Source organism: Thamnophis sirtalis, unplaced genomic scaffold, assembly GCF_051295495.1.
Source record: "Thamnophis sirtalis isolate CommonGarterSnake01/CBP01778 unplaced genomic scaffold, rThaSir2_p1.2 scaffold_8, whole genome shotgun sequence".
Lineage (NCBI taxonomy): Eukaryota > Metazoa > Chordata > Lepidosauria > Squamata > Natricidae > Thamnophis > Thamnophis sirtalis.
In genome coordinates this window covers 3,282,559-3,301,813 of record NW_028261388.1, presented here as the reverse complement: position 1 = coordinate 3,301,813, position 19,255 = coordinate 3,282,559, and the positions used below count along the sequence as shown (strand labels likewise).

Below are 19,255 nucleotides of genomic sequence, written 5' to 3'. Positions count from 1 at the left end.
TCGACCGGTTTCTGGCAGAGCGCAACTCCAGGAGGATCTTAGGAATTGGTGGTGGGCCACCATAAAGCGTTACCCCTTAAAAGGGGCAAACTTTTTGGATGAAGCAAAGGGGTCAGGATTATGGATTAAGGCAGGAGACATCTAGAAGAAGACCTCAAGAAGAAGAAGAAGAGGAAGAAGGAGAAGGAGGAGAAGAAGAAGAAGGAGAAGAAGAAGAAGAAGAAGAAGAAGAAGAAGAAGAAGAAGAAGAAGAAGAAGAAGAAGAAGAAGAAGAAGAAGAAACAACAACAAGAAGAACAAGAACAAGCTGGAGAAGGATTTATGTTCACACCAGAAAGTAAACGAAAAGTAAACTTCGTGGTGCATAGGAAGACATCCAGAGGCTAATTGGGCTTCGGGGTGGCACAATAAGGGGGCACTGAAATGCCATCATGTTCCAGTACCACAGTGAGATGGGAGTTCACGAGAGGGACCACAAAAAATGGGCGCTGATCCGAAACGTCAACCAAGTGTTGAAAGCCCATGCACTTTTGTCGGTAAGAGAAAGTTGAGTCTCGGTTCCTCGGGAGAAATAGAAAATTGGCCGTCTGTTGCACACTTTACCGGGGGAAAGAAGACGGAGGGAAGGAGGTGTTACTTACTTCTGAGTAGGCCTGCAGAAGACTTGGGGAAGCAAAGGGTGCATCTAAGGGTCTTCTGGGGCCGGGGGGGGGGGAAGGAAATGGGACTTTTTCCAACTGGGGACTTTTTAAGCGAGGCGCGATGGCCTCTCCTTAGCTTCTGAGCTGGCTGGAAAGATGCCCGAAGTAATTGAAGTTTTTTCATAACGTTTGAAAGTATTAGTCGATGTATTAAAGAATGAGCTCTGTGTCTTGAAATAGAATGTCTCAAATGTTGGTGGGGGGAGAGAGAAAGAGAGAGAGAAAGGGAGAAAGAGGAAAGAGAGTGGAGAGAGAGAAACAGGAGAATGAAAGAGAAAGAAAGAGAAAATAGGAGAGAGAAAGAGAAACAGAAGGAAAGAGCTGAAAGCTGTTAAGACCTGGCTATTCCGGCAGGCCTGGGGCTGTTGACCTCACTGTTGAGGTCCAGCCCCGATTAGAACGAATGCATGTGTTGTGCTTTTAAATCTGTCTTTTTAATAATTTCTTTCTTCCTCTTCTTTTTGTAAGCCGCCCGGAGTCTTTCGGGATTGGGCGGCATATAAATTTTATTAATAAATAAATAAAATAAATAAATAAAGAGAGAAGGGGAAAGAAAGAGAAAAGGAAGGAGAGAGGGAGAGAAAATGAGAAAGAAAAAAAAGAATAGAAAGAAAATAGAGAGAAAGAGAAACAGAAGGAAAGATAGAAGGGGAAAGAAGGAGAAAAGGAGGGGGAGAGAGAGAAAAGAGGAGAGAGAAAAAGAAACAGAAAGAAAGAGAAAAGGAGAGAAAGAGAGAAAAGGAGAGAGAAGAGAAAAGAGGAGAGAGAGAAAAATGAGAAAGAAAGAAAAGAATAGAAAGAAAATAGAAGGAGAGAGAAAGAGAAACAGAAAGGAAGAGAAAGAGAAACAGAAGGAAAGAGAGAAGGGGAAAGAGAGAAAAGGAGGGAAAGAGAGAGAGAAAAGAGGAGAGAAAGAGAAAAAAAAAGAAAGAGAAGGGGAAAGAAAGAGAAAAGAAGGGAAAGAGAGAAAAGGAGAAAGAGAAAGGAGAGAGAGAAAATGAGAAAGAAAAGAATAGAAAGAAAATAGGAGAAAGAGAAACAGAAAGGAAGAGAAAGAAAAAAGAGGGAGAAAGAGAAAATAGAGAGAAAGAACAGAACAGAAACTGAATCTTTTTCAGACGTTTTGGAGGTATATCCAGCATGGGGAGAAATAATCATTGTTTTTAGAAGCAGACAGGGTGTTCCTATCATACAGGAAGTCCTCAATTTATGACCTCCATGGAGCCCAAAACTTCAGTTTGCAAAGCCAGGCAGTTGTTAAGTGACTTTTGCACCATTTTACGACTGGCTTCTGCCTTCCCCATTGACTTTGTTTGTTAGACGGTCGTCGAAGGGAAATCGCGTGACCCCGGGGACGAGAAAAGAGGAGGGAGAAAGAGAGAAAAAAATGAGAGAGAGAAATAGAAGAAGAGAGAAAGAGAAACAGAAGGAAAGAGTAAGAAAGAAAGAAAAGAGGAGGGAGAAAGAGAGAAAATAGGAAAGAGAAAGAAAATAGAAGAGAGAAAGAAACAGAAGGAAAGAGAAAGAAAGAAAAAAGGAGGGAGAAAGAAAATGAGAGAGAGAAAAATAGAGGAAGAGAGGAAGAGAAACAGAAGGAAAGAGAAAGAAAGAGAGAAAGAAAAGAGGAGGGAGAAAGAGAAAATAGGAAAGAGAGAGAAAATGAGAAAGAAAATAGAAGAAACAGAAGGAAAGAGAAAGAAAGAGATGAGAGGAGGGAGAAATAAAAAAGAGAAGAGAGAGAGCAATAGAAGGAGAAAGAAAGAAAAGAGGGAGAAAGAGAAAATAGGAGAGAGAGAGAGAAAATAAGAGAGAGAAAGAAAATGAGAGAAAAAGAAAATAGAAGAGAGAAAGAAACAGAAGGAAAGAGAAAGAAAGAGAAAAGAGGAGGGAGAAAGAGAAAATTGGAGAAAGAAAATAGAAGAAGGAAAGAAACAGAAGGAAAGAGAAAGAAAGAGAAAAGAGGAGGAAGAAAGAGAGAAAATTGGAGAGAGAGAAAATGAGAGAGAAATAAAATAGAAGAGGGAAAGAAACAGAAGGAAAGAGAAAGGAAGAAAGGAAGGAAGGAGGGGAAAAGAGAAAATAGGAGAGAAAGAAAATAGAAGAGAGACAAACAGAAGGAAAGAGAAAGAAAGAAAGAAGAGGAGGGAGAAAGAGAAAATAGGAGAGAGAAAGAGAAAATAGGAGAGAAAGAATATAGAAGAAAGAAAGAAATAGAAGGAAAGAAAGAAAGAAAGAAAAGAGGAGGGAGAAAGAGGAAATAGGAGAGAGAAAGAGAAAATAGAGAAAGAATATAGAAGAGAGAAAGAAACAGAAGGAAAGAGAAAGAAAGATGAGGAGGGAGAAAGAGAGGAGAGAGAAAAGGAGAGAGGAAGAGAAAAGATATGAAACAGAAGGTTTCGTAAATATGAACCTGTCGTCAAGTATCCAAATGTAAATCACGTGACTGGGTGGGGGGGATGCTGCCACGGTCGTAAGTGTGAAAAACTCTCCTCAGTCCCTTTTTTCAGGGTAACATTGTAACTTCAGACGGTTACTAAACGAACCGTCGCAAGTTGAGGACTACCTCCGTGAAGAGGTGAGTCGTACTCTGATACGTCTTGGCTGCGTTTCTTCAGGACTTCAGTGCCCCGTTTGTATTGTCTGCCAGGGGGATTACGTATGGATGGACCTCAGGACCAGGCGGGAATTCGAGGTTCCCATCGGAGCAGTGGTCAAGCTGTGCGATTCCGGACAGATCCAGGTGATCGACGACGAAGGAAATGTACGTAAAACGAAGCGGGGATTGAACCTGTTGTGGCCCGCCAGCGGAGATGGTGGCAGAGTCGGACAGTGGGGAGGTTGGGGAGGAAGATGGGCCAGTCCTGGAGTCTGGGGAAGGCTCTGAGGAGGGCTCTGTGTCGGAGGCAGAGAGGGAGCCAGGGCTGTCCGACAGTTATCAGCTGCCTTCAGAGTCAGGCATTAGTGAGGCAGAAGAACAGCTGGAGCCTGTTCCCAGTGTGCGCATGCACAGAGCTGGCAGACGAAGGGAGCAGCTAAAGAACAGGGGTCGACTTGGGAGGAAGGCCACAGGTGGACGGTGAATGGCCCCTCCCAGAGAGAATAAAAGAGGAGCGACTGGGGAGTGGAGTTTGCAGGAGACGATCAGTTCAAGGAGCCGAGTTGGCGCAGTGGTTAAATGCCGCACTGCAGGCCACTTCAGCTGACTGTTATCTGCAGTTCAGCGGTTCTAATCTCACCGGCTCAAGGTTGACTCAGCCTTCCATCCTTCTGAGGTGGGTGAAATGAGGACCCGGATTGTTGTTGGGGGGCGATATGCTGACTCTGTAAACCGCTTAGAGAGGGCTGAAAGCCCTATGAAGCGGTATAAAAGTCTAACTGCTATTGCTATTGCTAAGTAATTGGCCTGTGACTCTCCATGACTCCATTGCCAAGTTTTGCAAATATGGGCCTGTCCGCTCTCCAAGCCACAGAAGGTCTGTGACTGTAAATCCTCCCTTGAAAGACTTTGCTGGAGCATGCGCAGAGTTGCCAGACGAAGGGAACAGCTAAAGAACAGGGGGTCGACTTGGGAGTAAAGCCACAGGGAGACGGTGAATGGCCCCTCCCAGAGGGAATAAATGCCTCTCTCAATGAACTCAGCTTTGCTGTGGTGAGTTTTCCCCCAAAGCTCTGGTTCCTTCAAAGATTCTGCAAAGCAACACGCATTGTGAAGCTTTTCCGCTGGTGCTTTAACCATGCGCCGTTCGATGCTCGACTAACAGAGGGATTCAATCAAGATCAAGGGAGGTGCTAATACTGCTCTATAAAGCCTTAGTAAGACTACACCTAGAGTACTGCATCCAGTTTTGGTCACCACACTATTAAAAAGATATGGAGACTCTAGAAAGAGTGCAGAGAAGAGCAACAAAGATGATTAGGGGACTGGAGACTAAAACAGATGGTATAGGGTCTCCTCTTTGGACGGGGGCTGGACTAGATGACCTACAAGGTCCCTTCTAACTCTGTCAATCTGAATAAAGAAACTGAGGAGAAAGTGCAGAGAAGAGCAACCAGGATGATGATGGGACTTGGAGGCTAAAACCTACGATGGATGGTTGCAGGAACTGGGCCTGGCTAGTCTAGGGAAGAGAAGGACCAGGGGAGACAGGAGAGCAGCCTTCCAATATTTGAGGGGCTGCTCCAGAGAGGAGAAAGGGGTCAAGCTATTTTCCAAAGCACCAGACGGAAAGACGAGAAACAATGGATGGAAATTAATCAAGGAAACAAGCAACCACGAATTAAGGAGAAACTTCCTAACAGTGAGAAACAATCAACCCATGGAACAGAAGTTGCCTTCAGAAGTTGTGGGAGCTTCATCCTTGGAGCCTTTCAAGAAGAGACTGGACTATTGTCAGAAATGGTGAAGGGTCTCCTGCTTATGTGGGGGGTTGGACTAGATGACCTACACGGTCCCTTTAATTCATCTCTGTTAATCTGTGATTTGGACTTGAACTGCTGGCACGGTGCATTCTTTCCTTTCTGCCTTGATGATGCTTGCTTGGTTTTTAAATTTTCTCTCCCCAGGAGCACTGGGTCTCCCCTCAAAATGCCGGCCACATCAAACCGATGCACCCGACTTCCATTCATGGGGTGGAAGACATGATCCGTTTGGGGGACCTGAACGAGGCCGGGATCCTGAGAAATCTGCTCATCCGCTATCGGGAGCGTCTGATTTACGTGAGTCTCCTCTTCTCTTTTCTTCTCTTTTCTCCTCTCCTCTCTTTGTCTCATCTCTTCCTTTCTCTCTCCTTCCCTTCTTCCTTCCATCTCTCTCTCCTTCTCTTCTCTCCTCTCCTCTTTGTCTTATCTCTTCCCTTCTCTCTCCTTCCCTTTTTCTTCCTTCTCTACTTCTCTCCTCATCCTTTTCTCTCTCCTCTCCTCTTTGTCTCATCTCTTCCCCTTCTCTCTCCTTCCCTTCTTCTTCCTTCCATCTTTCCTCCTTTCTTCTCTTCTCCTCTTCTCTTTGTCTCATCTCTTCCCTGCCTTCTCCTCCTTCCATATCTTCCTCCTTCTCTTCTCCTCTGTCTCATCTCTTCCCTTCTCTCTCCTTCCCTTTTTCTTCCTTCCATCTCTCCCTCTTTCTCTCCTCCTCCTTTTCTCTCCTCTTTGTCTCACCTCTTCCCTTCCCTTCCCTCTCTTTCCCTTCTTCCTTCCATCTTTCCCTTCTTCTCATCTCTCTCCTCTTTGTCTCATCTCTTCCCTTCCCTTCTCCCTCCTTCCATATCTCCCTCCTTCTCTTCTCTTCTCTCCTCTTTGTCTCATCCCTTCCCTTCTCTCTCCTTCCCTTCTTCCTTCCATCTTTCCCTCCTTCTCTTCTCCCCTCTTTGTCTCATCTCTTCCTTTCCTTTCTCCCTCCTTCCATATCTCCCTCCTTCTCTTCTCCTCTCCTCTTTGTCTCATCTCTTCCCTTCCTTTCTCTCTCCTTCCCTTCTTCCTTCCATCTCTCCCTCCTTCTCCTCTTCTCCTCTCCTCTTTGTCTCATCTCTTCCCTTCCCTTCTCTCTCCTTCCCTTCTTCCTTCCGTATCTTCCTCCTTCTCTTCTCTCCTCTCCTCTTTGTCTCGTCTCTTCCCTTCCCTTCTCTCCCCTTCCCTTCTTCCTTCCATCTCTCCCTCCTTCTCTTCTCCTCTCCTTTGTAAACAAAAAAGGTTATTTTAAAACGAAATAACATTTTCCTGCTCCCTCTGCTTTGAAACCTAGACCAACTGTGGCGGAAGGGTAAGTACAACCAGTAGCTTTATTGTCGTCCTGTCTCTTTATGTTCGGCTCTTTATTTGATGCTACCTTTTCCGGATCGCTTCCCTCTGCTTGCTTGGCTTGGGGTGGGGGGCACATTTACGCCCACACGGAACCTGGTTGCTCGCCGCATGGATTTGCAGCTTTGCGAGGGGAAGAAAAGCAAGGAACCCCCCCCCCCCACAGGAGAATGCTTGGGAGGGGACGATCTTTCGCAATTATTTTGTTTTCGGGGGTTAACGCTTTCATTTGGAGGGGGTCCGCATCGTCTCTGCTGCTGAAATGGCTTTGGGCTGAAAAATAGCAATGCATAATTCAGTCTTGGTGTCCGTGGCAATTGTGGGGCCGAATGGGGAAGTTTTGCAATTTTCTTTTTCCCATGGGTCATTGGGAAAATGGGAGCGCGACTTTCACAACAGAGAAGTTGCATTTTCTGCTGAGAAAACGCTGGCTGGGGAATTCTGGGAGTTGAAGTCCACCCATGTTGGCTGGGGGATTCTGGGAGTTGAAGTCCACCCATGCTGACTGAGGAATTCTGGGAGTTAAAGCCCACCCATGCTGACTGAGGAATTCTGGGAGTTGAAGTCCACCCATGCTGACTGAGGAATTCTGGGAGTTGAAGTCCACCCATGCTGACTGAGGAATTCTGGGAGTTGAAGTCCACCCGTGCTGACTGAGGAATTCTGGGAGTTGAAGTCCACCCATGCTGACTGAGGAATTCTGGGAGTTGAAGTCCACCCATGCTGACTGAGGAATTCTGGGAGTTGAAGTCCACCCCATGCTGACAGGAATTCTGGGAGTTGAAGCCCACCCATGCTGACTGAGGAATTCTGGGAGTTGAAGTCCACCCATGCTGACTGAGGAATTCTGGGAGTTGAAGTCCACCCATGCTGACTGGGGAATTCTGGGAGTTGAAGTCCACCCATGCTGACTGAGGAATTCTGGGAGTTGAAGTCCACCCATGCTGACTGAGGAATTCTGGGAGTTGAAGTCCACCCATGCTGACTGAGGAATTCTGGGAGTTGAAGTCCACCCATGCTGACTGAGGAATTCTGGGAGTTGAAGTCCATCCTGCTGACTGAGGAATGCTGGGAATTGAAGGCCACCCATGCTGGCTGGAGAATTCTGGGAGTTGAAGTCTGGCCATACTGGCTGGGGAATTCTGGGAATTGGAGTCCACCCATGCAGGAATAGATAAAAAAAGTTAGGTCCCATATTTTTTTTAATGATTCCAGGCTATTTTATCAAATTGTCAGAATAATAGTAATAACAGCAATTGTTTCATTGATGAAAGTAAATAAATGAGGTTAAATGTTATGACAGCTGATGCTGATCCCTTATTAAAGTATTTGTTACGGAATTGTCAACTTAATAATATAAACAACTATAACAGCCGACTCTTTATTAAAAGTGTTTGTTATTAAACTATCAGCATAACAATATGAACAACTATAACAGACTCCAACTTTCAACAATACCAAATCTAGTGGACCTTACTACTAGCACTGCTGCTGCTGTGCTACTACTACCACACTACTCCACTACATTGGAAGGATTAACTCGTCAAAACTTCCAAATGCAGGAAGAATCATCTGGTACAACAGCAACAACCTACAACAACGATAACAGTAATCATTTAAGCCTTATCACGAAGGGGCCAATGTGGTAACCAGATCCAGAGGTCTGATCTTGCACGGTTATTCTTACCCTTGGGTCTATGCGTTTGTGTATGTGTGTTTAAGGGACGTGGTGGCTCAGTAGCTAAGACGCTGAGCTTGTCGATCAGAAAGGTCGGCAGTTCGGCGGTTCGAATCCCCAGCGCCGCCTAACGGAGTGAGCTCCCGTGACTTGTCCCAGCTTCTGCCAACCTAGCAGTTCGAAAGCACGTTAAAAAAATGCAAGTAGAAAAATAGGAACCAGCTTTGGTGGGAAGGGAACAGCGTTCCGTGCGCCTTCGGCGTTGAGTCATGCTGGCCATATGACCACGGAGACGTCTTCGGACAGCGCTGGCTCTTCGGCTTTGGAACGGCAAAGAGCACCGCCCCCTAGAGTCGGGAACGACTAGCGCATATGTGCGGGGGGAACTTTTACTTTATGTGTGTTTATTTCTCTTCCCTCTCCAGACGTACACAGGCTCAATCCTAGTGGCCGTAAATCCCTACCAGCTGCTTCCCATTTACTCCCCGGATCAGATCCGTCTCTACACCAACAAAAAGATCGGGGAGATGCCCCCCCACATTTTTGCCATCGCCGACAATTGCTACTTCAACATGCAAAGGAACAACAAGGACCAGTGTTGTATTATAAGGCAAGTTGGAAGATATCGGACCCCATTCACGTCTCTACTTCTTGCCATTGGCATCCCTTCTTTTTTGAGTAGTTTCTTTATTGCCGTTTGCCTACAGACTGAATCTTGCCAGATTAAAGCAATGATCTGCACAAGTCGTAGATATTGTGGAGGTCTTCTAGTCTAGCCCCCTGCTCAAGCAGGAGACCCTGCACCACTTTAGACAAATGGTTACCCCAATCTCTTTTTAAAACCTCCCACAGACCCATTAGATCTCACAGGGTTGGCCTCCTCCGGGTGCCATCTACCAGCCAATGCCACCTGGCTACTACCCGGGGGAGGGCCTTCTCTGTGGCAGCTCCGGCCCTTTGGAATGAACTCCCCGCAGGGATTCGGACCCTCACCTCTCTCCAGGCCTTCCGAAAAGCCGTCAAAACCTGGCTTTGCCGGCAGGCCTGGGGGTGATGAGTTCCCTCCCCTCTCGACATGTATGGTTGTGCGACTGTTGCCTATTTTTATTATGTGTATTTTGTCTTTTTATGTTCCCCTTTTTTTCCCCCTTGAATTGTTGGCCGCCCTGAGTCCTCCCGGAGAAGGGCGGCATACAAACAATAAAATACAAATACAAATACAAAAACTTCCAGTGTTGGAAGCATTCACAATTTCTGGAGGCCGGTTGTTTCACTGGTTAATCTCACTGTCAGGAGATTTCTCCTTAGTTCTAGGTTGCTTCTCTCCTTGATTAGTTTCCATCCACCCAAGAAGGAAAAAAGGGAAAGAGAGAGAGAGAGAGAGAGAGAGAACAAAGAAGAGAAGAGAGAGAGATAGAGACAAAGAAGGAAGGAAGGAAGGAAAGAGAAAGAAAGAAGGAAGGAGAGAGAGAGAAAAAAAGAAAGAAAGAGAAAGAAAGAAAGAAAGAAAGAAAGAAAGAAAGAAAGAAAGAAAGAAAGAAAGAAAGAAAGAAAGAAAGAAAAAGAAAGTGTGACTTATTTTCCCAGCCTTTTTGTGAAGCTTGGAAGAAGGCGTATTTTATCAGGTAGGGATCTAACCTGCTCACTTCCCTCTGTATTTTTGCTAAAAACCATTTTTAAAAATGGAGAGAACCAATCACTTTGCCCTCAAAGGACAATGCGAACAATTAACCAGTGGAACTACTTGCCACCAGGAGTTGTTGGTGCTCCAACAGTGGAAGTTTTTAAAGAAGAGATTGGATAACCATTTGTCTGAAATGTTATAGGGGTTTCCTGCCTGAGCAGGGGGTTGGACTAGAAGACCTCCAAGGGTCCCTTCCGACTCTGTTATTCTGTTTTTTTTTATAAACATATTTTTATTTCTATTTTCATAACATACAATCACATGTATGCTATACATAGCCAGTATCATATAGTATTAAATAATGATTATATCAGTTCCTCTTGTCCTCAACGCCCCAAAAAGATTAACACCCCTTATTAGCTCTTCTACTCTCCATACACCTCTTTCTTCTACCTCTCTCTTACGTCCTATCTTCCCTCCATCTTCCTTTCCTACTCTACTTCCCCTTCCTTTCTCCTTCTCCTCTCTCTACATTCCACTCCTCCTTATCCTCATCCTCCTCCTCATCCCCCCTTACCCTCTCTCCTATCCCTCTCTTCCCACCTTTCTTCTCCCTTCTGCTTCCCACTCTTCCTCTCATTGGTGTATTTCCACTTCCATACTACTCTACTTCCCCTTCCTTTCTCCTTCTACTCTCTCCCCTTACCACTCCTCCTTATACACCTCTTCTTCCCCCTTCACCCTCTCTCCTATCCCTCTCTTCCTATCTTCTTCTCTCCTCTACTTCCGACTCTTCTACATCCTGTCTTCCCTCCATCATTTTCTACTCTACTTCCCCTTCCTTTCTCCTTCTCCTCTCTCCCCTTACCACTCCTCCTTATACACCTCATCTTCCCCCTTCACCCTCTCTCCTATCCCTCTCTTCCTATCTTCTTCTCTCCTCTACTTCCGACTCTTCTACATCCTGTCTTTCCTCCATCATTTTCTACTCTACTTCCCCTTCCTTTCTCCTTCTACTCTCTCCCCTTACCACTCCTCCTTATACACCTCTTCTTCCCCCTTCACCCTCTCTCCTATCCCTCTCTTCCTATCTTCTTCTCTCCTCTACTTCCGACTCTTCTACATCCTGTCTTCCCTCCATCATTTTCTACTCTACTTCCCCTTCCTTTCTCCTTCTACTCTCTCCCCTTACCACTCCTCCTTATACACCTCATCTTCCCCCTTCCCCCTCTCTCCTGTCCCTCTCTTCCTATCTTCTTCTCTCCTCTACTTCCGACTCTTCTACATCCTGTCTTCCCTCCATCATTTTCTACTCTACTTCCCCTTCCTTTCTCCTTCTCCTCTCTCCCCTTACCACTCCTCCTTATACACCTCATCTTCCCCCTTCACCCTCTCTGCTATCCCTCTCTTCCTATCTTCTTCTCTCCTCTACTTCCGACTCTTCTACATCCTGTCTTCCCTCCATCATTTTCTACTCTACTTCCCCTTCCTTTCTCCTTCTCCTCTCTCCCCTTACCACTCCTCCTTATACACCTCATCTTCCCCCTTCCCCCTCTCTCCTGTCCCTCTCTTCCTATCTTCTTCTCTCCTCTACTTCCGACTCTTCTACATCCTGTCTTCCCTCCATCATTTTCTACTCTACTTCCCCTTCCTTTCTCCTTCTCCTCTCTCCCCTTACCACTCCTCCTTATACACCTCATCTTCCCCCTTCCCCCTCTCTCCTGTCCCTCTCTTCCTATCTTCTTCTCTCCTCTACTTCCGACTCTTCTACATCCTGTCTTCCCTCCATCATTTTCTACTCTACTTCCCCTTCCTTTCTCCTTCTCCTCTCTCCCCTTACCACTCCTCCTTATACACCTCATCTTCCCCCTTCCCCCTCTCTCCTGTCCCTCTCTTCCTATCTTCTTCTCTCCTCTACTTCCGACTCTTCTACATCCTGTCTTCCCTCCATCATTTTCTACTCTACTTCCCCTTCCTTTCTCCTTCTCCTCTCTCCCCTTACCACTCCTCCTTATACACCTCATCTTCCCCTTCACCCTCTCTGCTATCCCTCTCTTCCTATCTTCTTCTCTCCTCTACTTCCGACTCTTCTACATCCTTTCTTCCCTCCATCATCATTTTCTACTCTACTTCCCCTTCCTTTCTCCTTCTCCTCTCTCCCCTTACCACTCCTCCTTATACACCTCATCTTCCCCCTTCACCCTCTCTCCTATCCCTCTCTTCCTATCTTTCTTCTCTCCTCTACTTCCGACTCTTCTACATCCTGTCTTCCCTCCATCATTTTCTACTCCACTTCCCCTTCCTTTCTCCTTCTCCTCTCTCCCCTTACCACTCCTCCTTATACACCTCATCTTCCCCCTTCCCCCCTCTCCTATCCCTCTCTTCCTATCTTTCTTCTCTCCTCTACTTCCCAGGAGGAGAGACTGTTATTCTGTTGACTGTAGTGTTGACTTAACAACTGGGCAAAGAAAGGTCACAAAACTCACTTAACAAATGTCTCGCTTAGCCACCAAAATCTGGGGCTCAACTGTGGTCATAAGTTGAGGATTTCCTGTACCCTTTTTAATTTTTTTTTGTTTTTCGTTGGCGCAGCGGTGAGTCGGGCGCGGGGAAAACAGAGAGCACCAAACTGATCCTCCAGTTCCTTGCGGCTATCAGTGGTCAACATTCGTGGATTGAACAGCAGGTCCTGGAAGCCAATCCCATCTTGGAAGGTGAGCCTTTGCGCCTGGCATGGAAAAAAGGAACGTTGGGAGACAAGAGAGGAGTAGATGACAATTCTGATCTGGCCCTTTAAGAAACAGACAAACCGACATTGGGCCCATGTTGCTCTGTTTCTTTGACCATGCTGGTTAAGTTAAGATCTGCAACTGTAATCCATCCATCAGTGGCAGAGTGCAGAGAAGAGCAAGAAAGAGGATTAGGGGACTGGAGGCTAAAACATACGAAGAACGGTTGCAGAAACTGGGTATATTTAGTTTAAGAGAAAGAAGGACCAGGGGAGACAGGATAGCAGTCTTCCAATATCTCAGGGGTTGCCACAAAGAAGAGGGAGTCAGCCTATTCTCCAAGGCACCTGAGGGCAGAACAAGAAGCAATGGGTGGAAACTAATCAAGGACAGAAGCAACTTAGAACTAAGGAGGAATTTCCTGACAGAACAATTAACCAGTGGAAGAACTGATAGTTGTAAATGCTCCAACATTGGAAGATTTTAAGTAGGGATTGGAGAAGCATTTGTCTGGAATGGTATGGTGTCTCCTGCTTGAGGAGGGGGTTGGACTAGAAGACCTCCAAGGTCCCTCCCAACTCTCTTATTCTATATTCTAAACTCTTGGGAGGTTTACAACATGATTGTTTTAATACAACTATTCTATTCTATTCTATTCTATTCTATTCTGAATTGTCTTCAATTCCTTTCCCTTCCATTCTCTATTCCTAATCCTATTCCTAATGCCCTTCCATTCCATATGTTCCCTTCCATTCTCTATTCTATTTTTTCCATTATTCTCTTCTCTTCTTCTCTTCCATTCCATTCTTCCCTTCCCTTCCATTCTCTATTCTATTCTATTCTGTTCTATTCTGTTCTGTTCTGTTCTATTCTATTCTCTTCTACTCTTCCATTACATTCTTCCCTTCCATTCCATTCTCTATTCTATTCTATTCTATTCTATTCTATTCTATTCTATTCTATTCTACTCTTTCCATTATTCTCTTCTCTTCTTCCCTTCCCTTCCCTTCTATTCTATTCTATTCTATTCTATTCTATTCTATTCTATTCTATTCTACTCTTTCCATTATTCTTCTCTTCTCTTCTATTCCATTCCATTCCATTCCATTCTATTCTATTCTATTCTACTCTTTCCATTATTCTCTTCTTCTCTTCCCTTACATTCTTCCCTTCCCTTCCATATTCTATTCTATTCTATTCTATTCTATTCTATTCTATTCTATTCTATTCTATTCTGAATTATCTTCCCTTCCATTCTCTATTCCTATTCTTAATTCTCTTCCCTTCCCTTCCCTTCCATTCCATATGTTCTCTTCTCTTCTCTTCCATTCATTGGATTTTTTTGGATCTAATGCCCCATTTAAACCTGGTTGGCTTATTGCAATCCTGGTTAAAACTTTTTCTGCCCTCTCTTAGCTTTTGGGAATGCGAAGACCATTCGTAACGACAACTCGAGCCGGTTTGGGAAATACATCGACATCCACTTCAATAAGCGAGGAGCGATTGAGGGAGCTAAAATCGAGCAGTACCTGTTGGAGAAATCCCGCGTCTGTCGACAGGTAAGGATACCTTACAGGCACCTCCCCCTTAGGTGTAAAAGGAGTCCTCGACTTATGGCTGTTCATTTAGTGACCAGTCAAAGTTACAACGGCACTGGGGGGAAAAGAGACTTATATAGCCGTTTTTCACAAGACTGTTGCGGTATCCCCCGTGGCCACGTGATCAAAATACGGACGCTTGCCAAGTGACTCGTAGTTATGACGGCCACGGTACACTTGGTTCACGGGATCCCCTTTTGCGACTCTCTGACAAAGTCAATGGGGAAGCCAGATTCGCTTAACGACCGTGTCGCTAGCTTAACAACCACAGTGATTCGCTTAACAACTGTGGCAAGAGAGGTCGTAAAACAGGGCAATACTCACTTAATAACTGTCTTGCTCAGCCACAGAAAGTTATGGTCGTAAGTTGAAGACTATCTGTATCCACCCCACCCAACTTCTCAGCAAGGCCGTGGGGTGGGTGGGTGGAACTCTGCTTGTTGAGTGATGTCCTACCTTGCAAGACTGGTGGGAAGGAGAGAATCCAGATCTGATTATTAAAACAAGACAGACAAGCAGCAACGGATGGAAATTAAACAAGGAGAGAAACAAACCTAGAACTAAGGGGAATATTCCTAATAGTGAAAACAATTGAGCAGCGGAACTACTTGCCACCAGAAGTTGTGGGTGCTCCATCACTGGAGGCGTTTAAGAAGAAACCGGGCAGCCATTTGCCTAGAATGGTAGAGTGTCTCCTGCCTGAGCAGGGGGTTGGGCTAGAAGACCTCCAAGGTCCCCTCCAATTCTCCTGTGATTCTATCTTCTAAAGTTTCCCCTCTCCTTCATTCTTTTTCCTCAGGCTCAAGAGGAGAGAAATTATCACATATTTTACTGCATGCTGAAAGGAATGAGCTCGGAGCAGAAAAAAATGCTGGGAGTTAAAAAAGCAACGGATTATAACTATCTTTCCATGGTAAGAGGTTAAAAAAAAATAACAATTTTTTTTTGAATCTCCTTTTTCTGCAACAAAGAGGAATGAGGGCCTGGTTTGAAGGCTAAAACATATGAAGAACAGTTGCAGGAACTGGGCATGTCTAGTTTAATGAAAAGAAGGACTAGGGGAGACATGATAGGAGCCTTCCAATATCTCAGGGGTTGCCACAAAGAAGAGGGAGTCAAACTATTCTCCAAGGCACCTGAGGGCAGAACAAGAAGCAATGGGTGGAAACTAATCAAGGAGAGAAGCAACTTAGAACTGAGGAGACATTTCCTAAACCAGTTAGAACAATTAATAAGTGGAACAACTTGCCTCAAGAAGTTGTAAATGCTCCAACACTGGAAATTTTCAAAAAGATGTTGAGATAACCCTTTGTCTGGTGTAGGGTTTCCTGCCTAAGCAGGGTTGGACTAGAAGACCTTCAAGGTCCCTTCTAACTTTATTATTCTATTCTATTCTACACTACTCTACTCTACTCTATTCCATTGCATTCTCTATTCCTATTCCTTTCTCTTCTCCTCTCCTCTTCTTTTCTATATTCTTCTATTCTATTCTATTCTATTCTATTCCCTGTTCTCTATTCCTATTCTATTCCATTTGATCTCCTTCTTGGGCAGGGGGCTGGACTAGAAGACCTCCAAGGTCCCTCCTAACTCTATTATTCTATTCTATTCTATACTATACTATACTATTCTACTCTACTCTACTCTACTCTACTCTACTCTACTCTACTCTACTCTACTCTACTCTACTCTACTCTACTCTACTCTACTCTACTCCACTCCACTCCACTCCACTCCACTCCACTCCATTCTCTATTTCTATTCCTTTCTTTTCTCTCCTCTTCTTTTCTATTTTCTTCTATTCTATTCTATTCCCTATTCCCTATTCCCTATTCCCTGTTCCCTATTCCTATTCCATTCCATTCCATTCCATTTGATCTCCTGCTTGGGCAGGGGGCTGGACTAGAAGACCTCCAAGGTCCCTTCTAATTCTATTCTATTCTATACTATTCTATTCTATACTATACTATTCTATACTATTCTATTTTATGCTACTCTATTCTACTCTACTCTACTCCACTCCACTCCATTCTCTATTCCTATTCCTTTCTTTTCTCTCCTCTTCTTTTCTATTTTCTTCTATTCTATTCTATTCTATTCTATTCTATTCTATTCTATCCTATCCTATTCTATTCTATTCCCTGTTCTCTGTTCCCTGTTCCCTATTCCTATTCTATTCCATTCCATTTGATCTGCTTGGGCAGGGGGCTGGACTAGAAGACCTCCAAGGTCCCTTCTAATTCTATTCTATTCTATACTATTCTATTCTATACTATACTATTCTATACTATTCTATTTTATGCTACTCTATTCTACTCTACTCTACTCCACTCCACTCCACTCCATTCTCTATTCCTATTCCTTTCTTTTCTCTCCTCTTCTTTTCTATTTTCTTCTATTCTATTCTATTCTATCCTATCCTATTCTATTCTATTCTATTCCCTGTTCCCTGTTCCCTGTTCCCTGTTCCCTGTTCCCTATTCCTATTCTATTCCATTCCATTTGATCTGCTTGGGCAGGGGGCTGGACTAGAAGACCTCCAAGGTCCCTTCTAATTCTATTCTATTCTATACTATTCTATTCTATTCTATACTATACTATTCTATACTATTCTATTTTATGCTACTCTATTCTACTCTACTCTACTCTACTCCACTCCACTCCACTCCACTCCATTCTCTATTCCTATTCCTTTCTTTTCTCTCCTCTTCTTTTCTATTTTCTTCTATTCTATTCTATTCTATTCTATTCTATTCTATTCTATTCCCTGTTCCCTGTTCCCTGTTCCCTGTTCCCTGTTCCCTATTCCTATTCTATTCCATTCCATTTGATCTGCTTGGGCAGGGGGCTGGACTAGAAGACTTCCAAGGTCCCTTCTAATTCTATTCTATTCTATACTATTTTATGCTACTCTACTCTAGTCCACTCCACTCCATTCCATTCTCTATTCCTACCTTTTCTCTTCTCTTCTCTTATCTTCTCCCCTTCTCTTCTATTTTCTTCTTTTCTATTTATTCTATTCTATTCTATTCTATTCTATTCTATTCCCTATTCCCTATTCCCTATTCCCTATTCCCTATTCCCTATTCCCTATTCCCTATTCCCTATTCCCTATTCCCTATTCCCTATTCCTTATTCCCTATTCCCTATTCCTATTCCATTTGATCTCCTGCTTGGGCCGGGGGCTGGACTAGAAGACCTCCAAGGTCCATCCCAGCTCTCCTCTGATTCTGATCTTCTAGGCCATCCTATCCTATCCTTCAACCGATGTCACCAAACCTGGCTAACCAACGGTTCGGAAGCTAAACACCAAGCCGGGGGAACAAGCCCCCATCAGCAGACCAAGGCCCATGTGGCCTCCCAGGAATGTCAGGGATCAGGCCCACTCACGCTGTGCCCCCCTCTTGCCTCTCACCCCTAGGGCAACTGCATCACTTGTGACGGGAGGGACGACAGCAAAGAATACGCCAACATCCGAGCGGCCATGAAAGTCCTCATGTTCACCGACACGGAGAACTGGGAGATCTGCAAGCTTTTGGCCTCCATCCTGCACATGGGAAACCTGCGCTACGAAGGTTAGGCGGCGCCTCTGTCGATGTGAAGGGAGGGAGTAGGGATCCTACCACTGCTTTGTAACGTTTCCCCCCCCCCCTTTCCAGTTCGTTGTCAAGAGGGGAATATTTGTAGCTCAGGGTTGAAATGAGGGGGGTCCTTGGTGCTCTCTCTGAGCTGGGTGGTTTTCCTTGCAGACGTTTCATTACCCAGCTAGGTAACATCATCAGTGCTAGAAAGGAAAGAGGTTGTGGAAAGGAGGAGGAGGAGGATTGTGGGGCCCTTGCTCTCTGAGCTCGGTGGCTTTCTTTGCAGACGTTTCATTACCCAGCTAGCTAACATTATCAGTGCTAGAAGGGAGTTGGGTGCATGGGATAGAGGAGGAGGAGGAGGAGGAGGAGGAGGAAGAGGAGGAGGAGGAGGAGGAGGAGGAGGAGGAGGAGGAGGAGGAGGAGGAGGAGGAGGAGGAGGAAAACTGTGGGGTCCTTGTTGCTCTCTGAGCTTGGCTGTTTTCTTGCAGACGTTTCATTACCCAACTAGGTAACACCATCAGGGCGAGGAAGCGAGTGGGGTTAATCTGTGCAAACAAGCCCCCTTGTAGATAAACAGAGAGCAAACCCCACTCCCACTTCTGCCACCAGTTTATTTCTGCTTCTTTCTCCGCAGCCCGGAACTACGACAATCTCGATGCTTGTGAGGTTGTCCACTCTGCGTCCTTGATAACAGCTGCGTTGTTGCTGGAGGTGAGCTGGATTCTTTCCCATCTTTGTTAGGTACAACCTGTAGGAATCGCCCATGACAGTAGGTGGGGGAACAAATGGCCCTTTATGACCTGTGGACTTCAATTCCCAGAATTCCTCAGCCGCCATCCGGCCATATCACTGGGCACTTTTAAGACTTACGGACTTCAACTCCCAGAATTCCTCAGCCAGCCACATCACTGGGCATTTTTAAGCGTTGTGGACTTCAACTCCCAGAATTCCTCAGCCTGCCATATCACTGGGCATTTTTAAGAGTTGTGGACTTCAACTCCCAGAATTCCTCAGCCGGCCATATCACTTGGCACTTTTAAGACTTACGGACTTCAACTCCCAGAATTCCTCAGCCGGCCATATCACTTGGCACTTTTAAGCGTTGTGGACTTCAACTCCCAGAATTCCTCAGCCAGCCATATCACTTGGCATTTCTAAAGACTTGTGGACTTCAACTCCCAGAATTCCTCAGCCAGCCATATCACTCGGCTTTTTGAAGACTTGTGGACTTCAACTCCCAGAATTCCTCAGCCAGCCATATCACTTGGCATTTTTAAGACTTGTGGACTTCAACTCCCAGAATTCCTCAGCCGGCCATATCACTGGGCATTTTTAAGCATTGTGGACTTCAACTCCCAGAATTCCTCAGCCAGCCATATCACTTGGCATTTTTAAAGACTTGTGGACTTCAACTCCCAGAATTCCTCAGCCTGCCATATCACTGGGCATTTTTAAAGACTTGTGGACTTCAACTTCCAGAATTCCTCAGCCTGCCATATCACTTGGCATTTTTAAAGACTTGTGGACTTCAACTCCCAGAATTCCTCA

General features: G+C 45.1%; 1 protein-coding gene across 1 annotated transcript in view; it reads left to right on the top strand.

The window, feature by feature from the left end:
* Window positions 1-373: 373 nt before the first annotated feature.
* Window positions 374-19,255, top strand: part of MYO7A (myosin VIIA) — a 104,505-nt gene continuing 85,623 nt past the window's right edge. Inside the window, 9 exon segments of the mRNA XM_087720975.1 lie at window positions 374-536; window positions 3,349-3,462; window positions 5,265-5,417; window positions 8,598-8,782; window positions 12,389-12,510; window positions 13,942-14,084; window positions 14,923-15,036; window positions 17,545-17,698; window positions 18,342-18,418. Coding sequence (XP_087577101.1) covers window positions 432-536; window positions 3,349-3,462; window positions 5,265-5,417; window positions 8,598-8,782; window positions 12,389-12,510; window positions 13,942-14,084; window positions 14,923-15,036; window positions 17,545-17,698; window positions 18,342-18,418 — 1,167 coding nt within the window. The 5' untranslated portion in view covers window positions 374-431.